This window comes from Octopus sinensis, unplaced genomic scaffold (genome assembly GCF_006345805.1).
Source record: "Octopus sinensis unplaced genomic scaffold, ASM634580v1 Contig10934, whole genome shotgun sequence".
Taxonomy (NCBI): Eukaryota; Metazoa; Mollusca; class Cephalopoda; order Octopoda; family Octopodidae; genus Octopus; species Octopus sinensis.
The window spans coordinates 210,706-231,755 of record NW_021832230.1 but is presented as its reverse complement, the minus strand read 5'-3'; the positions used below and the strand labels follow the sequence as shown (position 1 = coordinate 231,755).

General features: G+C 33.3%; 1 protein-coding gene across 1 annotated transcript; it reads left to right on the top strand.

The window, feature by feature from the left end:
* The first annotated feature begins 7,531 nt into the window (after positions 1 to 7,531).
* On the top strand, positions 7,532 to 12,957 carry LOC115228689 (protein tilB homolog). The gene is made up of 8 exons (XM_029799219.1): positions 7,532 to 7,609; positions 8,607 to 8,728; positions 9,145 to 9,227; positions 9,263 to 9,338; positions 9,369 to 9,428; positions 9,461 to 9,530; positions 9,568 to 9,666; positions 12,589 to 12,957. Exons 1-8 carry the CDS (start codon positions 7,532 to 7,534, stop codon positions 12,955 to 12,957), a joined length of 957 nt encoding a protein of 318 aa, XP_029655079.1.
* Positions 12,958 to 21,050: the final 8,093 nt, after the last annotated feature.

The following is a 21,050-nucleotide window of genomic DNA, read 5'->3' as shown; positions in this document are numbered from 1 at the left end:
ATCTACGGTCATTGACAACGCAAAGGATGTCGTTGGACTTTCTAGTAATAAAAATGAGACTAGAGATATTTAATTTTTTGTTTGGAATTTTAACTAACTTTATCTTATCAAAGGATTTATTAACAATAGAAGAAATTTGCTTAAAAAAATATTAAAAATTATATTCTGGATTTCGCTTCTGTATTCTACTCTAAACTGGAACCTACGGGGATCTTTTTAAGGAATGGCAGAAAAGCCGACTGGATGGCGCCCTGTTTGTTTAAAAAAGGAAAGTACCTGACTTGGAACGTCGCGTGCCTGGTCGATATTTTATTATTGTTTTCAAAAATATTTTCGTAGTTTGAACAATCCGCTTTATTTTTGTTGTATTTGACTGAATGACTTTGGGATGAAAAGGACTGAACTCAATGATATTTTGTTATTATAATCAACGGTTAATGTTTCAGGTATTGCAAATGTAGCTAAATTAGTTAGTTAGTAGCTTCGAACTGCTCAACATGTAGGAAGCCTGCGGTTATTAGGTGATGTACACTCTGGGCCGGTCGCTCCCAGAGATCCCGAAACGGTGCGCATGGTAGCAAAATTTCCGGTGGAAAACAACTGGTGGAAGGAAATCAGGTTGCACACGTGGCAGGGCCTTTTGTCTGGTTTTTTATTATGAAATCGCGTCCAAGGCAGGGGTAGTGTTCGCAGCGAAGTCTTGTGAAAATCACACGTTCCTTTCTTGGCAGCTGAATTATAATTTGATATTTGATATGGAGTGTTTAAATAATATATTGATTTTCGGATATGTCTCTTTGCTCCAAGATGATTCTTCTATCCTAAGAAACTTTCAAACTTTCTGTAATAATAAAAAAATATTTTTTTGAAGCTAACAATTAACAAAGAAATGAAAACATAGTTTGCGAAAGGATATAAATTGGAAATTATTAATTATTTTTGACGACTCTAGAGTCGGCTGGTTTCCCCTCCACTCTGAGAGATTCTTCTACCAATGGCAAGCTCCTGATTTGGGACTTCACATGCGTCGACTCTTTTTCGCGACAATGCTACCTAAGATTTGCAGCAACCCGGACTCAGCCAGTGCTCAGTTCAAAATTTAGAGAGGACGAAATACCTGTGTATTGTGCACTCTTTTGAGTTTGCCCCCCTTGCCTTCAAAACCTCGCGACTCTTTGGCAACGTCGCGACTCAACTCTACACTGATATTAGTAGAAGAATCTTCTCAAAAACAGACGACTAAAGGGAGACGAGCTGGCTTTTTCTCCGAATTTCGGTTGCCGTGCTCCGTGCAAACTCCCATTTAATACGCAATGCGGCGTCGTTGAGCTGACTTTTAGGCTTTTGATTACTCATTCAGCAACCTACTCTAGCTAGCATTTAACCTTTTCTATTAAAAAAAATTTGACGACTTAAACTATGATTTATCATTTTAATCGTTATTCTCATTCTAATTTTAGTATTATTTAATTATTAACTAGAAGTTAAAAAAGCCATCCATCCGAAGTGCACCCAGCCAACATTATTGACGTTGCGTTGCCTCGGACGATAGCAACAGAGATCAACTGGAGAATCAACCGGGTTTCACATGTGTCGTGGAAGCTTCTCTAGGAAGTGAAGCGATTTCCCACTTATTCCTCTAGTTGTCTCGACCACAATTGGATAGAAGGCGAATTACTCTCGCAACGCCTTATTGTAATTGTGTCTAAACTTATAATATAAAATTCCATTGATTTTTATACTCGTAAACTAAAATTTTATTTCCAGACATTTATACACGTTAGTTATTGCCCTGTAATCAATCATTTTGTTGATATTCAAATTAGAGTAATTAAAAGTACATGTTAATGCGATTAATTTGGTTATTGATTATAATACTATGAGGCTAACAAATCAAAATTGTTACTATTTTAAGAGTTAAGCTAGTGATTGATAAACGTATAAATCATGGCGGACTAATTATAATGAAATTGATATGTAATGATTATCATTTTTAAATATAAAATGAAAAAATTGAAACTCAGGATTACTTTTGTATTTGCTGTAAAATAAAATTTCAAGATTAATTAATTTTAATCTGTAAACCTCTCTGAATTATTGACAAATTAATTGATTTTTTAAGGATAAATAAATGGGAAAATCAATTTGACGACATCAACTAACAGCCGTCTATTAGTCCAACTGACATTTTCTTCAAAAAACTTAATAAAAGGATTTAATAATAAAAAACTCGTTTGATTTAAAAAATAGAATTGATAAAAATCCTTATATTATTAACCTTATTTGAAATATATTTATTTTTAATAATTTTTATTTATTAATTTATATTATACTTTATTTAAAATTTGTATTCAATTTTATTTTATGTTTGTTCGTTGCCAAACTTCTACCTTGTATATTGTTTATCAAATTGAAAATTACAACATAAAACTCTAAAATTACATTTATTAGGTGAATGAATCATAAATCTAATTGGAACGAACGTCAGCACTTAATCATCAATGAACTCATGGCTAAAATTCCTTCCACCGATGATTTGGATCATGCCAGAAGATCTCTGGAGAGTCTTTTGAAAAAACTGAAAGATGATGATGACATTTTGAATAATTTTTACAACGCCATCATCAGTAATGGGACCAAATCCAATGGCTGTGTCCCCATTCCACGAACACTCGACGGGAGACTCCAAGTTTTTTATTTCGCAGACTCATTTTAGGTTAACGGAAAGAAAGGCTTTCCCCATATAATGTTCGCAAAGATATTCCGCTGGCCTGATCTACAAAGGGGTGAACTCAGACATAAAATTCATTGCAATTACCCATTTGACCTCAAACTCGACAACATATGTGTGAATCCCTATCATTATGATCGTATTACCTCTATTTATGGCTTCAGTGGTAGTTTGCACGTGTTCTATTATTAGTTAACCCTGCAATTAGTCATCCTGAAGTATCAAAAAAGAGGTCTTTGGATGAGGCTGTTAGATTGAATAAGGAGTTTTATCTACAACCTCAACCACCTCCTTTCAATCCACGACAAAGCTACAATTCTAATGAAATGGCATATTATAACCAGCCTTACTCTGAACTCAAAACTTACATCCCTAAATCTTGGAAACATCAGTCAAATCCTCTGTTTGGCGATTTGTACGATATTTATCATCAGATCAGGGATTCATGTTAGACAAGACTTATATGTTTTAGACAAAAAGTCATGGTGTCGAGTCTACTATTACGAGTATGACACTCATTTTGGAGATTATTACGACACTGAATTTGAATCCCAAATTTTTACCGTCGACGGATACGCAAATTGTGCTCGTCCTTGGCGATTTTCTATTGGTAAGATTATGAATGACAGGCGATCTTCCAGTTCGATCAAGTCACGGTATTTTAACATGTCTTTATAAAGTTCAGTAAGTTTGTGGGCAGTGGTTTTGAGGTTCAGAGGAATCAATTTGATACCATGAATCTTGGATCTCGTGCGACTATCCCAATGTTTTTGAAAGGGGAGCTTATGGAGTCGAGGAATGACATTTTTAAGTTGTTTCCAAAAACATGGATTGAGGTAAATAAACTGGTTTTTCATATTGGGTAGATTTTTAACTTAAGAAGGTTGTTCGATATTATTCTTGATGAACTCTTCAGTTGCAAAAGTTTGTATTTCTAATTAATGACGATAGGCGAAGATATTCAAAATATTCATTCATTAAAGAGAGAAATGTGCGAGGTGAAAGTTAGCTTTAATAAAGGATGGGGAGGCGATTACCTACGAAAGTATATTACCGAGTCGCCTTGTTGGGTTGAGGTGAATTGTTTCTTTTTAATTTTAAGCTCGTTATAATGGTTGGAATCGAATTGCAAGACTATATTAAAAAATATTTTTCGGACCCAAGGATTTTATCTATGCACGCGATATACAGCAAAGCTACATGAATTTATTTAATTTCTAGCTGTGTTAATATTAATTTTTATTGTGTTTTTATTTTTTTATTCTACTACTTCTTTCTAATGTTTTATTCGCGATCGTTGATAAAACCACACTAAATTGTGAATTCTCAAACTTTGTATAAATTTATACTGTTTTTATAGTTCACTAATATTGTAGTATTCTATACGTTTTTTGATATTCTTTTTAAAATTGTAACTTTTTGTTTCGCCATTCCTGGACACCTTGGCAACTCAAGTAAAAGTGTACAAAAATCTGATTAGGCCTCTTAGAAACGACCACAATGCTTGTTTATTTTTTACTGCAATTTCATGTTACTAATTGCGTTTGATAATAATTTCTTTTTGATCTGTGCAAGAATTGGGAAACGTAAAACAATTCTATATTAAATGATGTTACTCAAAAAAAATATTTTATTATTTTAAGCTAAGTGGGTATCTGTAAGTTCAAAGTCGATTCTCTGGTAGTAATTTTTATTATTTTATCTAGGATAAGCGGGTTGAAATGCCAATAAAAAAATACTAAGTGATCCCAGAATTGTAGGGAGAGTGTCAAAAACTTTTCATTAGTTTTAAAATTTTGAGATTTAATTTATCGATTCGTTAATAAATAATTTTTAGAGGCATAAACACTAAATAAAGAAATGTAAAATTCTAATAAAGAGACAACTCTGCCGGCAAAAGTATTGACTTACAATAAAAATCATTATTCTTTTGCTTTTCAAAATTATTTTCAGATACTTTTCTATAAACAGCAAGGATAATATTTACTTGTCTCATTGGATACTTTGATTTTTGTCTCTAACTTAAGTGGGTTACATTTCAAAGAAATCATTCTCGTTTATATACACTATTGAAATAACTCTAGGTCTTCATCTCATATTCTGTTTTTTAAGGTAGCAGCCTGTTATTATATTATAATCAATTTCCAGTTACTTTTAATATGAGTCCGCTTCATGGGCTAGAAATTTGTCAAACCATAATCGTAGTTTGTTTTATGTCACTTCTATAAGCTTTTGTCATATATAACATTTGATTGATGTGTTCATATCTTTCAATTATAATAAAAATTTTAAATTCTTTATTTTGTAAAGTTGATTTTTTTGTTAAAAATTCCAATTTTCAAAATGGTCAAAATAAGAGTTTACGTTTATGACGTCCCAGACTAGACAATTTCCTCTTTAAAGGGAAAGGTTATCATCTTGTCGGGTCTCAATTTTAATCCAATTTAAATTCAAAAAGAAAGGATCATTGGATTAGTTTGGTTATTTGCGGATAGCCAGGGCATAACCTCTTACTATACCCACGAAAATTATTTGACAGTCCCAAAAAAACATAAAGTTAATTAAGACTCCCTTGTACCGTGTTCCTTAAGATTATCTCCGTTGATCTCTCCCAGAGAAATCCAATTTAAATTAAAATTATTAGTTTTAATTAATTCTTAGTTTATATTATTTATAGAAAAATGAATAACATAATGTATGATAATGAGCTCACCTGATGATTTGCTTGATTATATGAAATTGATTTATCCTTCTCAAACTAACGATTACTTCAATTTTTACATAGATAATACAAATCACCGTTTAAGTTATACACGGGCTGATAATTGTGTTGTTTATGATTTTCCATTAAATATATATTTCATTCTCATTCCTTCAGAAGAATTAAGTTTCATTATAATGTAAATTTTTTGTTTTATTATCAAATTAGAAATAACAAAACTCAATGGACCCTTGGATGCATTGATAGTCCAAGAATGCGCAGAGTTCTCGTTAAACTATGCAATTTTAGAATGAAGGTTGCTAATCGCTTAGGCCATAACATTTTAGTTATTCGGAACTGAAACCACAAAGACCACATTGAATAAAAACATAACTGACATAAATTTTTTAAAGGATTTTCTTTCTGAAGAACTCCTGAATTGCATTAAGATTAATTTGAAATGGCCGATTCGCACTGATTTATCAATTGAAGAAACCACATTTGATAACGAATCAAGTCCCACTAATACCAAAGAAAATAACCAGAGATCTTCCAGAATATCAAATTTATTCAAAAGTCAGAGAAGAATCGACAAAGTTTGTATAAACAAGAATGTTTTCTTAGAAAAATAGCTACGAACTGCATAGTATTTGGTTAATCTACTCGAGAATTGACCGATGTTGTAATTTTTAGCGACTTTGAAATCAAATTTTCCATAAGACGTGGCGTTCCTTCGGAATATCGAGGCTTACTCTGGAAAAGGTTAATTGGTTGTTTAAAAAGATAGATTAGTACATCTTAGATTAGATATCTGGGACCGAGGGATTTCTCACATGTGTTATGTGGGGTTTTGCAAAGAAATTGAAAGTGGAAAATATAATTCAGTGGCTTTTAAGGATGTAATGCCAAATTTTAATTATTTATCAAGATTGAAAAAGATATCTATCGAACTAAACTTAATGAAAGCACTGTCGGGACTCCTCTTAATCATTCATCGCTTAGAAAAGTTCTCTATGTATTTTCGCTGTATAAAAAGTCAGATGGTTACTGTCAGGTAAACTAAGTATAATTTAAACCAGGGAGTAAATTTCATTGTTGCTTTCTTATTAAAATTTTTATGTGAGGAAGATGTGTTCTTTACTCTGGTATTACTTGTGGATAAAATCCTCCCTCAAAACTATTTTGGAAACAAACTTGAGAATATTGTGGCAAATCAGGTAGTGACAATGATCTATGAATGTTAAATGCAGAAAATCTTGGGAGAGATTTTTGCCAGTAGATGTTCTAATTTAGAAAAACATTTTAAAAAATTTGATGTCTCAATCGACGAATTTTCAACAGGATGGTTTCTTACATTATTCACTGGATTTTTTTCTACTGATATTCTGTCACATATCTGGGACTGCCTTCTTTTTGAAGGAGAGAAGGCATGTTCTTAAAAAATTTAATTCGCAGATTATATTCCGATTTGCAATTGCCTTTTTAAAGTATAATGAAGAAAGCCTTCTTTCACTTAATTCGTCAATTGAGATTCGACTCGCTCTCCAAGAATTGGGTAACCGACACTATGATTTTAATAAACTTAATTCTGTAATTATATTTTTTTTGAAATTTAGATAGCATTTGAATGGCTTGCTACATTTCCGAATAATCGTATTTTAAGCAGGAGGAGCTATTTTTTGTCATTTGACAATTCATGATTAATTATTTATTCTCTAAATTATAATTTAATTTCGCATGCATATAAATATTTTGAATTTTTATTGTTATTTATTTTTTAATAAATCTTAAATTTAATTTTTTGTTGAAAGCATTTTTGTCTAACTACTTCGTTGTTCACATTGCTACGAACAATAATACAGTCTACTTTTGATAGAAAAATCTCGCAAACAGACTATTGAGTCACTAATCAACGTCCGCTTCTACGAACTTGGTTAAAAGCAATGGAACGGGTCCGAACTTAAAATTTCCAAAAATTCAACAAAACAAAATAATTGGGAAAATATTCGTCTCCTTCAAAATTTTGGAAGACCTTAAAAAGAAAAATATCAACAGCTTCTTGCTTGTTTGGTGTCAGCTACAAGTGGAGGGAATGTACCATGGCTTGGTGCAATACCTTGTCAAAATTTCTTGAGTTTTTTAAACGACGATTCATTGAAAATTGGAATCGGACAAAGGTTAGGACTAGACGTTTGTCAGAAGAACGGATGCCAATACGGGAAGACAGTTGATGGGAAGGAGAAGCGCTGGAAGACGACCACGCCACGCTGCTCTGAACGTGTGATCTTCAGAGCTCTGAAATCTACAGCCTTCCCAGCACAGCATGAACGAATGGGTCTCGATCTAGGAGGTGGAAAGAGAGCTGACAAGATGAACCGTTTTCCCTTTCACATCTGGAAGATCCTTGGTCTGGGATGAAACCTGTGTTGATACTTATTCAAGCACGAGCCTCCTTAAATCGGTTCAGGCACTTGGAGCAGCTGTTTCGATCGTGGAAAACTTAAAAATCAAGAAATATTCTTTGCTTGGGGACTGCCGCCGATTTACCCCCTTTTGCGGTCGAGACATTGTCTAATGACTGCTGAGTTTTTACACAAACTCGGATGAATGTTGCCAGAAAGGAGAGGGATCAACGAGAAAAATTATGGCTAAAAAAAGATTGTAATAGCCATACTCCGAGAAAACTCGTTTTCGATATAGGCAGCAGGCTTTCTCAACTACCTTTTGTTACTTAACTATCTAACTAATTCTTCACCAAAAAATTAATAATCTTTCCAAAAAATACAAACGAATAGTTTATATAAAAATTAAAAAAAAATTTATTATTATTACTTGGCGACAATAAATGCGAAGTTTTGTTTTTTATTGGCAACGTTTTAAGTTACCGAGGAATTGATCCGAAAACGCGCGGAACACAATGAAAAAGAAATATATACTTTGGAAGAAATTTCGCTTCATCAATTTGATATAGAAAAGTAAAAATACTATTAATTTATATAGAATTGAAAATATCGATAGGTGGTGTAAAAAACTAAAAATATTATATTTACAGAATAACTTGATATCAAAAATTGGTTTAAACATAAACACTACTTTTAGAAAATGTTGCAAGATTAAAAAATCTCGAATATTTAAATTTAGCTTTAAATAACATTGAAAAAATTGAAAATCTAGAAGGTATTTATAACAAAATATATAGGTTGTGAATCTCTTGTTAAACTTGATCTTACTATTAATTTTGTCGGAGAACTCACAAGTATAAAAATCTTACAAGATCTCGAACATTTTGAAGAATTGTAATATTTTATGAACATGATTTAAGATATTTAATGGGGAACCCATGCACAGATTATGAAGGTTATAAAAGTTATGTGATATCAACTTTACGGAGATTAAAAGTATATTCAATAATATCTGATTAGACAGACACTTGATGGTGTTCAAATCGAAAAATCTGAACGCATTAAAGCAATTCAGGTGTTTTATAAAATTGAATAATAGGACTATGAAGAAATTTCAAAACTTATAAACAAACAACAAAATATATATTTTCAAAAAAGAGTATAATTTAATTACATTTTTAGAATTTGCAAAAAGAGAAAGAGAAAAGGTAAAAAAATCTGGAGTCTAATTCAAATAGTAAATCTGATTGCAAAGAAGTGAGGCCAATTCTAAATTCAGAGTAATTTATAATAAAAAAATATTTTATAAGTAATGAAGAAAAAGAAGAATATACACCGGAATCTCGAATTCGGATTCATCAACAAATTCAAAAAGATAAAGAAAAAGCAAATGGTAATGTACATTGAATATCTGTGATTAAGATTTAGAACATAAAATAAAGGAAAAACGACCCCGCTCATATTTTATGCCTGACGGTCGACCTATGAACATAAACGAATCCAAGTAAACAAATTGTATCAATATTATTTTAAGAATTGACTTTAAACTGACAGATGATGACAATTGTTTAATCCTTGATATGAAATTATACAAGTAATATTTTTAATGACTAATCGAACAAAAAGGTATCTGGATAGTTCATTAATTAATGTGGACATCCAGCCAAAATATGTTCGTGTTTTAATTAAAGGAAAGGTTTTTGATGATATTGTATTCTTATATTTTTGAATAGGTATTTCAGCTTTCTTTGGGAATGGAAATTTCTCCAACTCGATCAACATGTCAGCGTTCGAAAACATCCGGGTATCTTAGTATAACTATGCCCAAAGTAATTTTAAATTCTAAATATTTCCTAAGTGCGAAAATATCATAACTAAAAGTTCAAGAGAAAACAATAACAAGTTGAATAATATCACAAAGTAAGAATTTAGTTTTAAAAATAAATATTTAAATTAAAGTATTAACTATGAAAATAGAAAAATTGAGCCAAAAAATATCACGACATACAAATCTCAATCTGTTTCATTGAATGACATTGTTAGCATAACGTCGCATTCAACTCCAAACACCAAAAAAGTAGAAAAAAACGATTATAACAACAATTCTGAACCACCTCCACTTGAATAACATTTAATAATTTTTGAAAATGTTTAATAAAATAAGAATTTGTTGATTTTAATTAGATTTTAAACTATGTACTAATTTCTTATATTTTTGAAAGCTAAGTTTATTTTTGCAAATCGGGAGAATAAGTTGAATTATTTTTTCATAAAAATTTTGAACTTTATTAAGATTTTGAATAAACTGTAAATCCATAATTCCAATAAGTTTATCGATAAAAACACAATCAACCCACTTGAGTCTATTTAAAATTCGATTTTAATCACCTGCTAAATCTAATAAGATGAATCTAAGTGTCTAAATGATTTTATGCAACTGAATGATTGACAGTAATGTATTTTAAACTGCTTTAATGAAATGAGTGAAAACAATCAATGTACTAAACATTAAAGGATAACTTTTTAGAAATAAACACTTAAGTATTGTACAATCGTATATATTAATTAAGAATACGATAAGTCTATCTTGAGTTCAATGTTTCTACTTCTCATTTCAATATACAAATTAATTTTATGTAGAAAAATTCATAATATTGACTGGGATAAAATGATCAACAGGTAAATGAATATATATTTTTAAAGATCTGAGTTAATAGTCACGCACGAAGACGCAGTACAGATAACTTGCAAAAATAACTTTTCTTCTATATTTTATGTTCGTATTTTTTATAATTTATATACAATGAAGATTGGGAATTGCCTCCAAAATAGATGCTTGAATAAAGAATTTAACCAATCTATAGTTTCTCTTTTAGCCAATTGCTCCAGAGATTCACGAGCACTAATTTATATCCTATCTAAATCTCCTATTTTAGAATTACCAAACTTTGAATGCCAAAAAACATATCTTTTTGCAAGTATTTATTTGTAATTATCCAACAAGGTTTCAATAACAATCTTTATGAAAAATACATTAAACTACTGATTTTAAAAATTAAATGTTCAAAAGTAATCAGATTGTCGAAAAAGAATGAAAACTTTACAAAATTGTTATTTATTAATATATGTTGTTTAATAGTAAATTTAATTTTAAAATAAATATTATTAAATCATATATACCTCAGTTAATTTTTATAATGCACCTTTTGATAATGCCAACTTTTAAATTTCAACTGATTGACAAAATTCTAAAAATTATCTGTGCCTTTCTAGTTTTTCAAAAAGTCTGCGAATAACTGACTGTGACCGAAATTTCACTTTTTAAATTGTAAAATCCTTCAGTGAATAATATGATGGATTTTAAACTTTAATAAAATATGTCGCGCCCCACGCTGGCGACCAAGCGACTTTCATTGTTTACAGCGTGACCTACATAGTTTGACATTCAATTAACAACTAAAATTATTTATTATAAAAAAGGCTTTAGCGTCATTTTAATTGAAAAATAGTATCTTCCAAAAATTTTTTTATCACTATAGTCTCAATCCTTAGGTTACGTAAAAAATGACAGTGAATACCAAAATCTTGTAAATTTACTCTTTCAAAAACCAGTACAAACTACATCTAAATCCGAAAAATATAAACTTATAAAGAAAGCGAATCAATTTATGATAATAAATTATAAAAGACTGCGAAATTTGTAAATTTGCTCTGCCATTAAAAGTATTTTTAAATATACTTAGGTACCCCATTCTAATTACCATTCACCTTTATCGAAGGTGAACTTGATAGTAATTTACGATGTATTTATTTTTAGAAACAAATAATAAAATTTTTGATTTTGCTCTTCCAGATGCGAATTCATCTTATTTTAAGAGAATGAATAAAAAGATAGGAGTACACAGATAAAAATATGATTTTAACACAGGGAACGAGGTATAATTGAATAATAACAGTTTAGGTTCGATTTTTAAAAGATTGTGAAACGAATCCGTCATTGAAGCTACATAGATTTGAATCCCCATACGAAGAAAAGAGAAAAGTAAAAAATATAATGTCTAATAGCAGATTAATGGTTAGTTGTATTTCCTAAAATTTAGATCGAATTAAAAAATGAAACCAAGATAGTTACTATAAATATTATTAAAAATGTTAAGTTTTTAAATTTTTAACAACTATCTTTACTAAGTAATTAGTGTCAAACTGTTTAGGTCATCCTGTCAACCATGTCATCAACGAAGGTCGCTTTGGTCGCCAGCGTGGGGCGCGACAAAATATGTTTGGTTCTGATGATTATTTTTTGCCTGTTAACGATGAGGCTAACTAACAAATTATAAAATAGATAAAACTAATTTTAATCGATTCATTAATCAGAAACCACAACCTAAAAAAACGTGCGAAAATGATTATCATAATCTTAAGCTGCTGATGATCGAGAAGACGTTGCCCCTCAGGATCGCAATGGATATTCTTGGAACAACCATTGCTTCTCCCGAGGCTCTCTCCGGCTTCTCGAGATCAGATTCCCGATTTTTAACGACGAGTTCAAACGATTTTTGGCTCATGGCCCCGGAGGTTTCTACAGATATTGGGGAGAAGATAAAGTTGTCCAGCAGGTTGGAATATTCTGAGCTTTATGTACCTCAGCCTTCTCAGCGGCTGAGCCTGGACTGATCGCGGAGTCAACTATATTGGTCTTTGAGAAGGTGTCTGTGCACGTGGAGTCCCACGCGAGGCATTTCCCATTACTCCACGGGAAAATGGTGACTCCATCTGGGCGTTTACCGTCTCCACGGTCAAGCCCAACGGGTTCCAGTTCTGTCGGGAATCCAGCTGCTTGTAACGCAGCCGAAATAGTCTCGTTGATAGCGGAGTGTCTGGGAGCACGGCCAGCACTCCTTCTGCATGACAGGGGATGTAGTCCTTTGGTATCGACTTTACTCCCACATCGGCATTGGCCCCCCGAACAGACATTAAGTCCCAAGCGCATTGCTACGCCAATCCTCACACAGTCATTATCGAGAAGGGTTCCAGATTGGGAGCAAGGGAGGGCATATGCCACGCCCCACTTTCAGGTCTGGCAGCGGCACCGAAACAAGCGAGGCGATGCTGATCCAATGTAGGTCTGATTGCTTCCATTTTAGCTTTGCTGGAGATATCATCCCATTCCCATTAGCATGAAATGTTAGATGGAATGGCCAATCCAGATCCCTTCCAGAATTCGCAAGCTCCAGAGAAAACCCGGTCCTCTTCAATCCGCGAGAGTTACGTAGGATTTGGGTGATGAGGGCTTGGGAGCTCGCACGTGAGGAGAGGAATGCAGGAAGAGCCATGTCCAGAGGTGAACGGAGTCCAACTCCGCCAAGGCGTAGAGGTAATTTGCAGCAAGTTCAACCAGCGTCATCAAAGGATATGTTTAGGATTTTTTCAGCGGCCAACTTCAGAGAAGTATCGAGCGATTGAAGCATGTCGGATTGTATTGAGCATTTTGAAGTTCGCAGCAAATATAGAAGCCTTGGCAACATGGGTTGCTCTGAGCACGAAAAATCCGTAGTGAGAATCAAGCAACATGAGCTTATTTGTGAAATCAGTGACCCATTTGGCTTTCTCAGATAGCGACTTCTTAAGTTGGATTGGCCCATGGGCGCGCCGAGGAATAGAACATCATCAATGGGTGTGGTTTTCAGCCCGGCAGGCGAAGTTGCAGCTTGTTTAGTGCGGAACCGAATTCTTCGTGCGAGCAAGAGATATTTATAAGCTCGCACTTGCTGACGTTTACTTCCAGTCCAATTTCACGGAGGGTGGGAATTATGTTGAAAATATCCTGAATCACGGTATCAGAGGGGCCCCCGATGGTTGCATCATCGAGGTACCACAGGTTGAAAAAAGAATCGACTTTCCGTACGACAGAGTCACCATAACCTCATTTCACACTTTTTTAGATTAAAGAAATGAATATTGGTCAACGAAAAATCATAATTCAATGTTTAGCATAATACTTGGTCGCCTGGAGCTAGCTTCCCCATTTATAAGATAGTCCTATTTTAGCAAATAGTTGCCTTCGACTACTGTGTTTAAGAACAAGTCTGTTTATGCAGCCCACTAAGTTAGCCACTCAGTGTAATTTAATTTTATTTTAAAGCACAATTTCGAATCAAATGTGCATGTTGCGATTTGAAACGGACCTCGGGGTGGAAAACCTCTGTTTTTGATACATTCTCGGGATTCGGAACACTCAGAGACTTTTGTTAGAAAATTTATAAAATCTTTAGAAAAAGGATCTCGCTTTGGAACGCTTTTGATTATTTTAATTTAAAAGTGAATTTCACAGTTTTTACCTTCTATGGGCTTAAACTACAATGAAAAATTGAAATTGCTAAACTTCTTCCAAAAAAGGAGGATTCAATTCGATAACTCGCTAGAATGTTTCACACAAGTATCGGAACAATCTTTTGAATTTAGAGAAACATTATTCCATTGATATAAAAAACAGACAAATTAATTCAAATGCAGATTTCAACACCTAAGAAACAAATTTTTTAATTTTTGGACTTTTAATTCAAAAAATCGGTATTATTGCAATTTTTAAAAACATTTTATTAGGACTGAAAGTTTGAAATTTATAATTTTTTTACTTCAAATTTTAAAGCTTTAAATAGATAGTTACAAAATTTGTAATTAAGACCTGAACTTAAGTTCAAAAATTTGGCGGGAGAAAAAGTCTCATGTGACAGATCTATGATTAATGAGTTTTTAATTCATTTGAATATTAAAATTGACGAATATGGAAAACAAAACATCTTCAATTGCGTCTTGCTCAGATGCATTTATACAGGATAAAAGAGCCTTCGATTATTTTAAAGTATCGTAATTTAAGGTACTTCAAGATGGGTATTTGAAAATTACAATCATATGGATAATGGAGAAGCAATCGGTTCGACAGTTGTATCTTTGATGCCTTAAATATTCACTAATATTTTTTTGATAAAAACTGGATTTATGTTTATATTCACAACTTGAGCCTGTCGGATTGGACCGTGGTGACGGCAAACGCCCAGACGGAATGACAATCTTTCCTTTTCGGGACGGCAAGTGCCTCGTCTGGGATGCTACGTGCATCGATTCTTTCCATCGGCAATCATGTCATCTGCCACTTCCCCCGGGTCCGCTGCGGAAAAGGCTGAGACGGCCAAAATTAAAAAATACCAGGAACTTGGATGCCGTTTTATATTCGTACCAATCGCTTTGGAGACATCGGGCGTCGCAGGGTCTCTAACCTCGGCCTTCATCAGCGACATCGGGAGGAAATTGGCCCACAGGATGAAAGAGCCACGCGAGGTTTCGTGGCTATTGCAGCGGATATCCATCGCCATTCTCCGTGGCAACACGCATGCGGTACTTTCCGCAGGAGGGTGCGTGCCTTAGCCCCCCGGAGCTTCCCCTCTGCCCATTCCTAACTTAATTTGTTTTCTCAATAATCAATTATTATCGGGTTTTCCACACTTTTTCGCCACTTTTGCAAGCAATTTCGCAACTTTTTCACGCAATTTCGTGTAAAGTAGATTATCGGCTTTTCGTTTCAAGCAATTCTGCCACTTTTTCAAGCAATTTCGTGCATAAGAAGATTATCGGTTTATTGTTTCAAGCAAATTCGCTACTTTTCCAAGCAATTCCGTCACTTTTTCAAGCAATTTCGCCAAATTCTTAAAAATTTATTTTTTAGAAATAAACTCGTCTTACTAATATAGATTTTTGTAAGTTAATATTTTTATTTAAAATTTTTTTTGAGATTGACGAAACCAATTTTTAAATTATTGATTAATTAATTTACCATATAATTGTTTGGTTTCAGCTTTTTTGCGGTAGTTAATATTTAAAATTTTGAAAGCCGGATTTTTTAATAATGGCTCAAAACTGTTCTCGACAAACAATTCTTGACACAACATTGAAATTTCCAGATATCATACCTTCGGATCAAATTGGAAAAGGTTTACAAAAAATAGGGCTGAACAACTACTCACTCCCTGAAATAATCGTATTTCATTTTGGAGCGTTAAATTGCTATAGACTGTTGGAGTATGGGGAGTTATCCCTTTTTTGACTGGGATGATAATTATCCTGTTAACAACAATATTTTCTTGCTTTGGAAACAAGGTGGGGAAAAAGGACAATAAATTTCGGCGTTGTTTGACTCCGATGCTATTTTTAGGAACAACGTAGTTAATGGTAGTTATTTGAATTATAGAGCATTGTTCATTTACGCGACTGTACTCGTTGTATTTTTTCAGAAAGAAATTATAAATTACCAAAAACCATACACATCTGCGGTCAGCAGTCTGAATAATTTTAAAAACAATATGGTAAATTTAATACTACTATTAAGACACGAACGATTAATGAAATAAATAAAAATCTCATTGGTTTTGACAGTAACCTTACGAGTCTGAAAAATGATCCCAATTATGTCAGAATGCTTGCAATAACTAACCAAAGTGACTTTATACAAGACATTAAAAACAATATTCAAAATTTTAAAAATCCTATCTCTGGAATATTTATAGACCAATTTGACTTGACAAAATATGAGGATACGAGAGAATTGGCTAATCTATACATTAAAAAATACATGTAAGAAATGTGTGATTATTGGTAAGAATTCCCTCAATTTTGACGATATTCGGTCTTTCTTCAGTCCTAACATTTTTAATTGCAATATTCTCGTGGAGCTTGAATAAAACTGTTTTTAAAATGTACAGAATAAGTGGATTTTATTGCAGACTTTCCAGTTTAATGTCAACAGTTTCATTACTATCGCTTCTTATCACTATATTATTTCTAGCAATTCCAATGGTTGCATTTTGTAAATCATTTATAGATTTTAACACGTGGTTGCCCTCAAATAGATTCAATTGTAAAGTCATTTAGTACTTTTTATAATATTAAATCTAGATGTAAGCGAAATCACTAATATTATAAAATGTGATCCGGCTAACCCTAATCCGATAGTTATAATTATATTTTTATTTTAGATTAAATCGGCGATGAACTTTGATACAAATAAATATTTTCCACCGTTAAACATTACATGCTCTCCACAGACAACTGTTTACGCAGACTGTTTAAATATTAAAACAAAATTATTGGTCGGTTGCATAAACATAAATATTAGAATTCAATGAAAAGTTCAGCTACTAATCTTAACCAAACAGCATCACAATTTATAAGCAACGTTAAATTACTTTTAAGCTGCAAAGGACTTCCATCTAAGTTCCAAGAGCTGAGATGCAATCTATGTTCGAGCTTAGCGTATCAAATGTTTATTTAATTTTAGAGCTGAAATGTATGTTCTCGGGCTTATTTCGACTGCTGGAAATTTATTGTTTTTGCTCATTTTATTTTTGTCTCCGTTTGTCTAAACTAACTAACCTTCTTTACATTAATACTAATCAGTGATATTTTCAAAAAAGATAGATGACTAAGAAGAAAAACTGTAATTGTTAGTTAATAGCACTTCCGCGTTGTCATAAGCACGTAAGAGCCTAAGGTTTCGCTCATGACGTACTTTCAAATATCTTCCCACTCAGTCTTTTCCATCCAGCCTTGTTCCTCGCACGTTTGCAAATGTCCTCAAGATCGTCACCAGTTTTAAGTCGAAAGCTAATTCTCGCGTAATCATCCCTCAGGCAGAGAGGAAGCGTGTGTCTTGGCCGACCCCAAAATCCAATTCCGTGACTAGAGAAGTATTCTTCCATGATTTGATTGCAAGGAATCATTTCGTCAATTTTCAGGAAATGTCCGAAAAGTCTCCAGCGTGAAGTAGTAACTTCCTTGCTAATCGGTTTGCATTTACATAATTTGTAGAGAGTGTCGTTTTTGATAGTCTGTTGCCATTTAATACCCGCAATTTTTCTGTTTAGCATTATACCACACCGCGTGGCTAGATGGTCAACAGTCTGCTTGCTTTTTTGCAATGGACGCGGAGTGATCCCGCGTATGCAAAAAACAAATTCCTCTCTTGTAAAAGACAGTACAATGCTTCGCACTGTAAACCATTGTTACCTTTTGATAGCCATTGCAAAAAAGTAGATAGATCGATATTTGATTCTTCCATACATTTAAAAATCGCCGAATGTAGTGATTTACAGCTGATTCGGCTAAGCAAAAGTTTTCTTTGAGCGTCCTTGAGTGAATCAATGTTCAGATTTTCCCCACTGACAAGAAATTTAAAAACAAGAAATTCTGCGATTGTGACTAAGTGCCATTTTCTTGTTTTGATTACTCGCAGAATACCCGATTTCCTTAGACAGATAGTCGACTTTTTTCCAAACTTGTAAGAAACTGGAGGATTATTAATTCGTTTTTAAAAAAATTGAGGTAAGTCCTCTTCCAAGCGTTTTGCGATCCAAATACAACCTCTCCTTATTTGCAAGCTGGAGATGTAACTTGAGAGTCGTAAGCAATCGGCGTATTTGTTGGTCAATTTCGTCAAATTCGTGCGGTTCGATATTAATTAGCCCGATATAATAATTATATAAAGATAATGCATATTCATTGATGCTACGAAACAAATTCACAGCATTCAGCTTTGTTTTTGATAACATGGTTATCCTTTTCTTGACATTCTTCAGTATGGAGTCCATAACTTTTTTCTTGAGAGCATTATACTTCCCCCGTCTTCACGTACACCCAAGTACCGATATCCGTTGATTCCATCCACAGTCTCACAGCATGATAATGATCCCACATTAGATGCTGATTTTTCGGAATTCATTTCTAAACCAATACTTTAATTACAAATTGTTTTTTAGACCAATAAAGTTTTAATTAATTAGTATGAGCCTCGGATAGCGTGTGAATTTCCGCGGACAATTGCACACGAAATCCTCTGGAAGAGCCACGACGTCTCCCGCGGATCACCTGTTTTTTTGGAGATTAGACCACCCAATCTTCGAATGAACGAAAAACTCTCTGTTCCAAAGACTCCAGAAGTCTCCACAGCGATCGGCTGGAAAAGATATCTGTCTGCCAGGAAAGAGTTTTTTTTTTCTTCAACTCTTCAGAACGTTTTGCAGTTACCCGTCTCTCTGACTGGAAGACACCTGAAATCAATGAGGTGTATAATTTCTTTATAAAAAAATTGCAAACCAATCCATGATTGCAAGTGCGAGCAATCGAACATTTAACACTTGACCCTAGCTCGATTCCAGGGTGTATATGTACTGGGGTCACTTATTTGACCTAGTCAAAGTCTTGGAAGAGAAGTAGGGTATAAGTGTGGTTGAGAAAAATCAAGTATACTTTAGTATTCTGGGATCACTTAGTTTTTTATGAAAAATCAAGTATTGACTCGTTTCATACAAACTTTGCCTTCTCATAATTCCATGCTATTAGCATCTTACATAATTTCATTACGTATAGCGAAAGAAAAGAACCTCATAATATTGCCGAAAAACTGATTCTTCCTTGTTGTAAAGACATATACGTACTCTTATTGGCACTCACGCTGAAAATATGATTTCGGAAATATCATTATCGAATGATACTGTTCATCGACGAATTTCTGAAATGTCAGAAAATATTAGGTGTCAGGTTATTGATATTATATTATTTATTTTAACAGTGGTAGAACAAATAAAAACTTATGCCATCAAAATTTCGCTATACAAGTTGATGAATCCACCGATGTAGCGAACTGTGCTCAATTAATAATATTTGCTCGTTATGTCTATGACGGAGATTTTAAAGAGGAATTTTTATTTTCCTATTCGCTTGAATCGACCACTAAAGGAAAAGATATTTTTCAAGCAATTTCTATGTTTTTTGACAGTGTTGGGTTATCTTGGAATAATGTATGTTGTTGCGCAACCGATGGAGCTCCAGCAATGCTTGGCTTTCATTCTGGCTTTAGAGGCCAAGTCAGACTTGCTAACCAGGAAACGAAACATATGCATTGTATGCTACATCGATATGCACTTGCTGCAAAAACATTACCTTCAGATTTAAGATATGTTCTCGATGATGTCGTACATATCATAAATTATATTAAAAGAGTGCTTTAAATTTGCGCATTTTCAGACTTATTTGCGAAGAATTTGAAAAGGATGGAAAGGCTTTGGTATTCCACACTGAGGTGAGATGGTTATCTCGGGGAAACATTCTTGCCAGAGTTTTTTCTTTGAGGAATGAATTATCTGAATATTTTATTCGCGAAAACATTCCAAATCATCGGAATTTATTTCGAATTAATGGATAGTTCATGGCTATCTAAACTTGCTTACTTGAGAGATGTCTTCTTTCGTATAAATTCACTCAACAAATCGCTTCAGGGAGACATGAAACAATAATTGATTTTGTGGATAAAATTAAGTTTGTTAACTGTCTCATATTAATTATTAGTGCTTTTTTGATGAAGTTAACACTGTGGAAAGAAAAAGTAAAACTAAATAATTTTACTATGTTTGAATCTTTTGAAGAACAATCTGTAAATATAGATGCATTTGAAATCAAAAAAATACCGAACTTATTTATGCACATTTAACATATCTTCAACAAGAAGTAAATAAATACTTTCCAGAATTGAACGAAATTGATTTGAAATTCATTCGTACACCATTCAGTGTTGATCCACGTTTGGTCGATGAAAATATCGAAGAGGCTCTAATTGACATGATCAATAATTCAAACGCAAAGATTTGTATGAAAAACTTGCTTTATCAAGATTTTGGTGCGAAATGTGTAAGCATTATCCTTTCGTAAGCGCAAATGCATTAAATTTGTTGCTTATATTCCCGACAACATATTTATGCAAACATGGCTTCTCAGCACTTCTCAATATAAAAAAAAATCATCGCGCAAGACTGAATATTAGGTCATCCTGTCAACCCTGTCATCAACGAAGGTCGCTTTGGTCGACAGCGTGGGGCGCAACAAAATATGTTTTTTTTTTTTTTTTTATTTATTAAAATAATTAATCATAATAGGGTCAAACTACTAAGTAAAGTCAACAAACTAATAATTTCTCCAGCGAGACGGAGGGAACAGCTGTTGCCACGCATGACAGCCAGCAGGATCCTCTGAATGAGGAAAGTAAATTCCCTAGGGTCCTGGACCGCGAAGAACAAAGATGTCCCAGTTTCTTTAGGAAGTGAGGGTCCCGGAGCCAAATATGTTTGGTTCTGATGATTATTTTTTGCCTGTTAACGATGAGGCTAACTAA

Bases quoted from the DNA above. Each gene is read 5' to 3' on its own strand.
- LOC115228689 (XM_029799219.1), top strand. From the start codon at position 7,532: ATGGCTTGGTGCAATACCTTGTCAAAATTTCTTGAGTTTTTTAAACGA. The intron at 8,729-9,144 runs GTAATATTTTAT...ATATTTTATAAG, and splicing joins CTCGAACATTTTGAAGAATT to TAATGAAGAAAAAGAAGAAT. The intron at 9,531-9,567 runs GTTTTTGATGAT...ATTTTTGAATAG, and splicing joins GTGTTTTAATTAAAGGAAAG to GTATTTCAGCTTTCTTTGGG.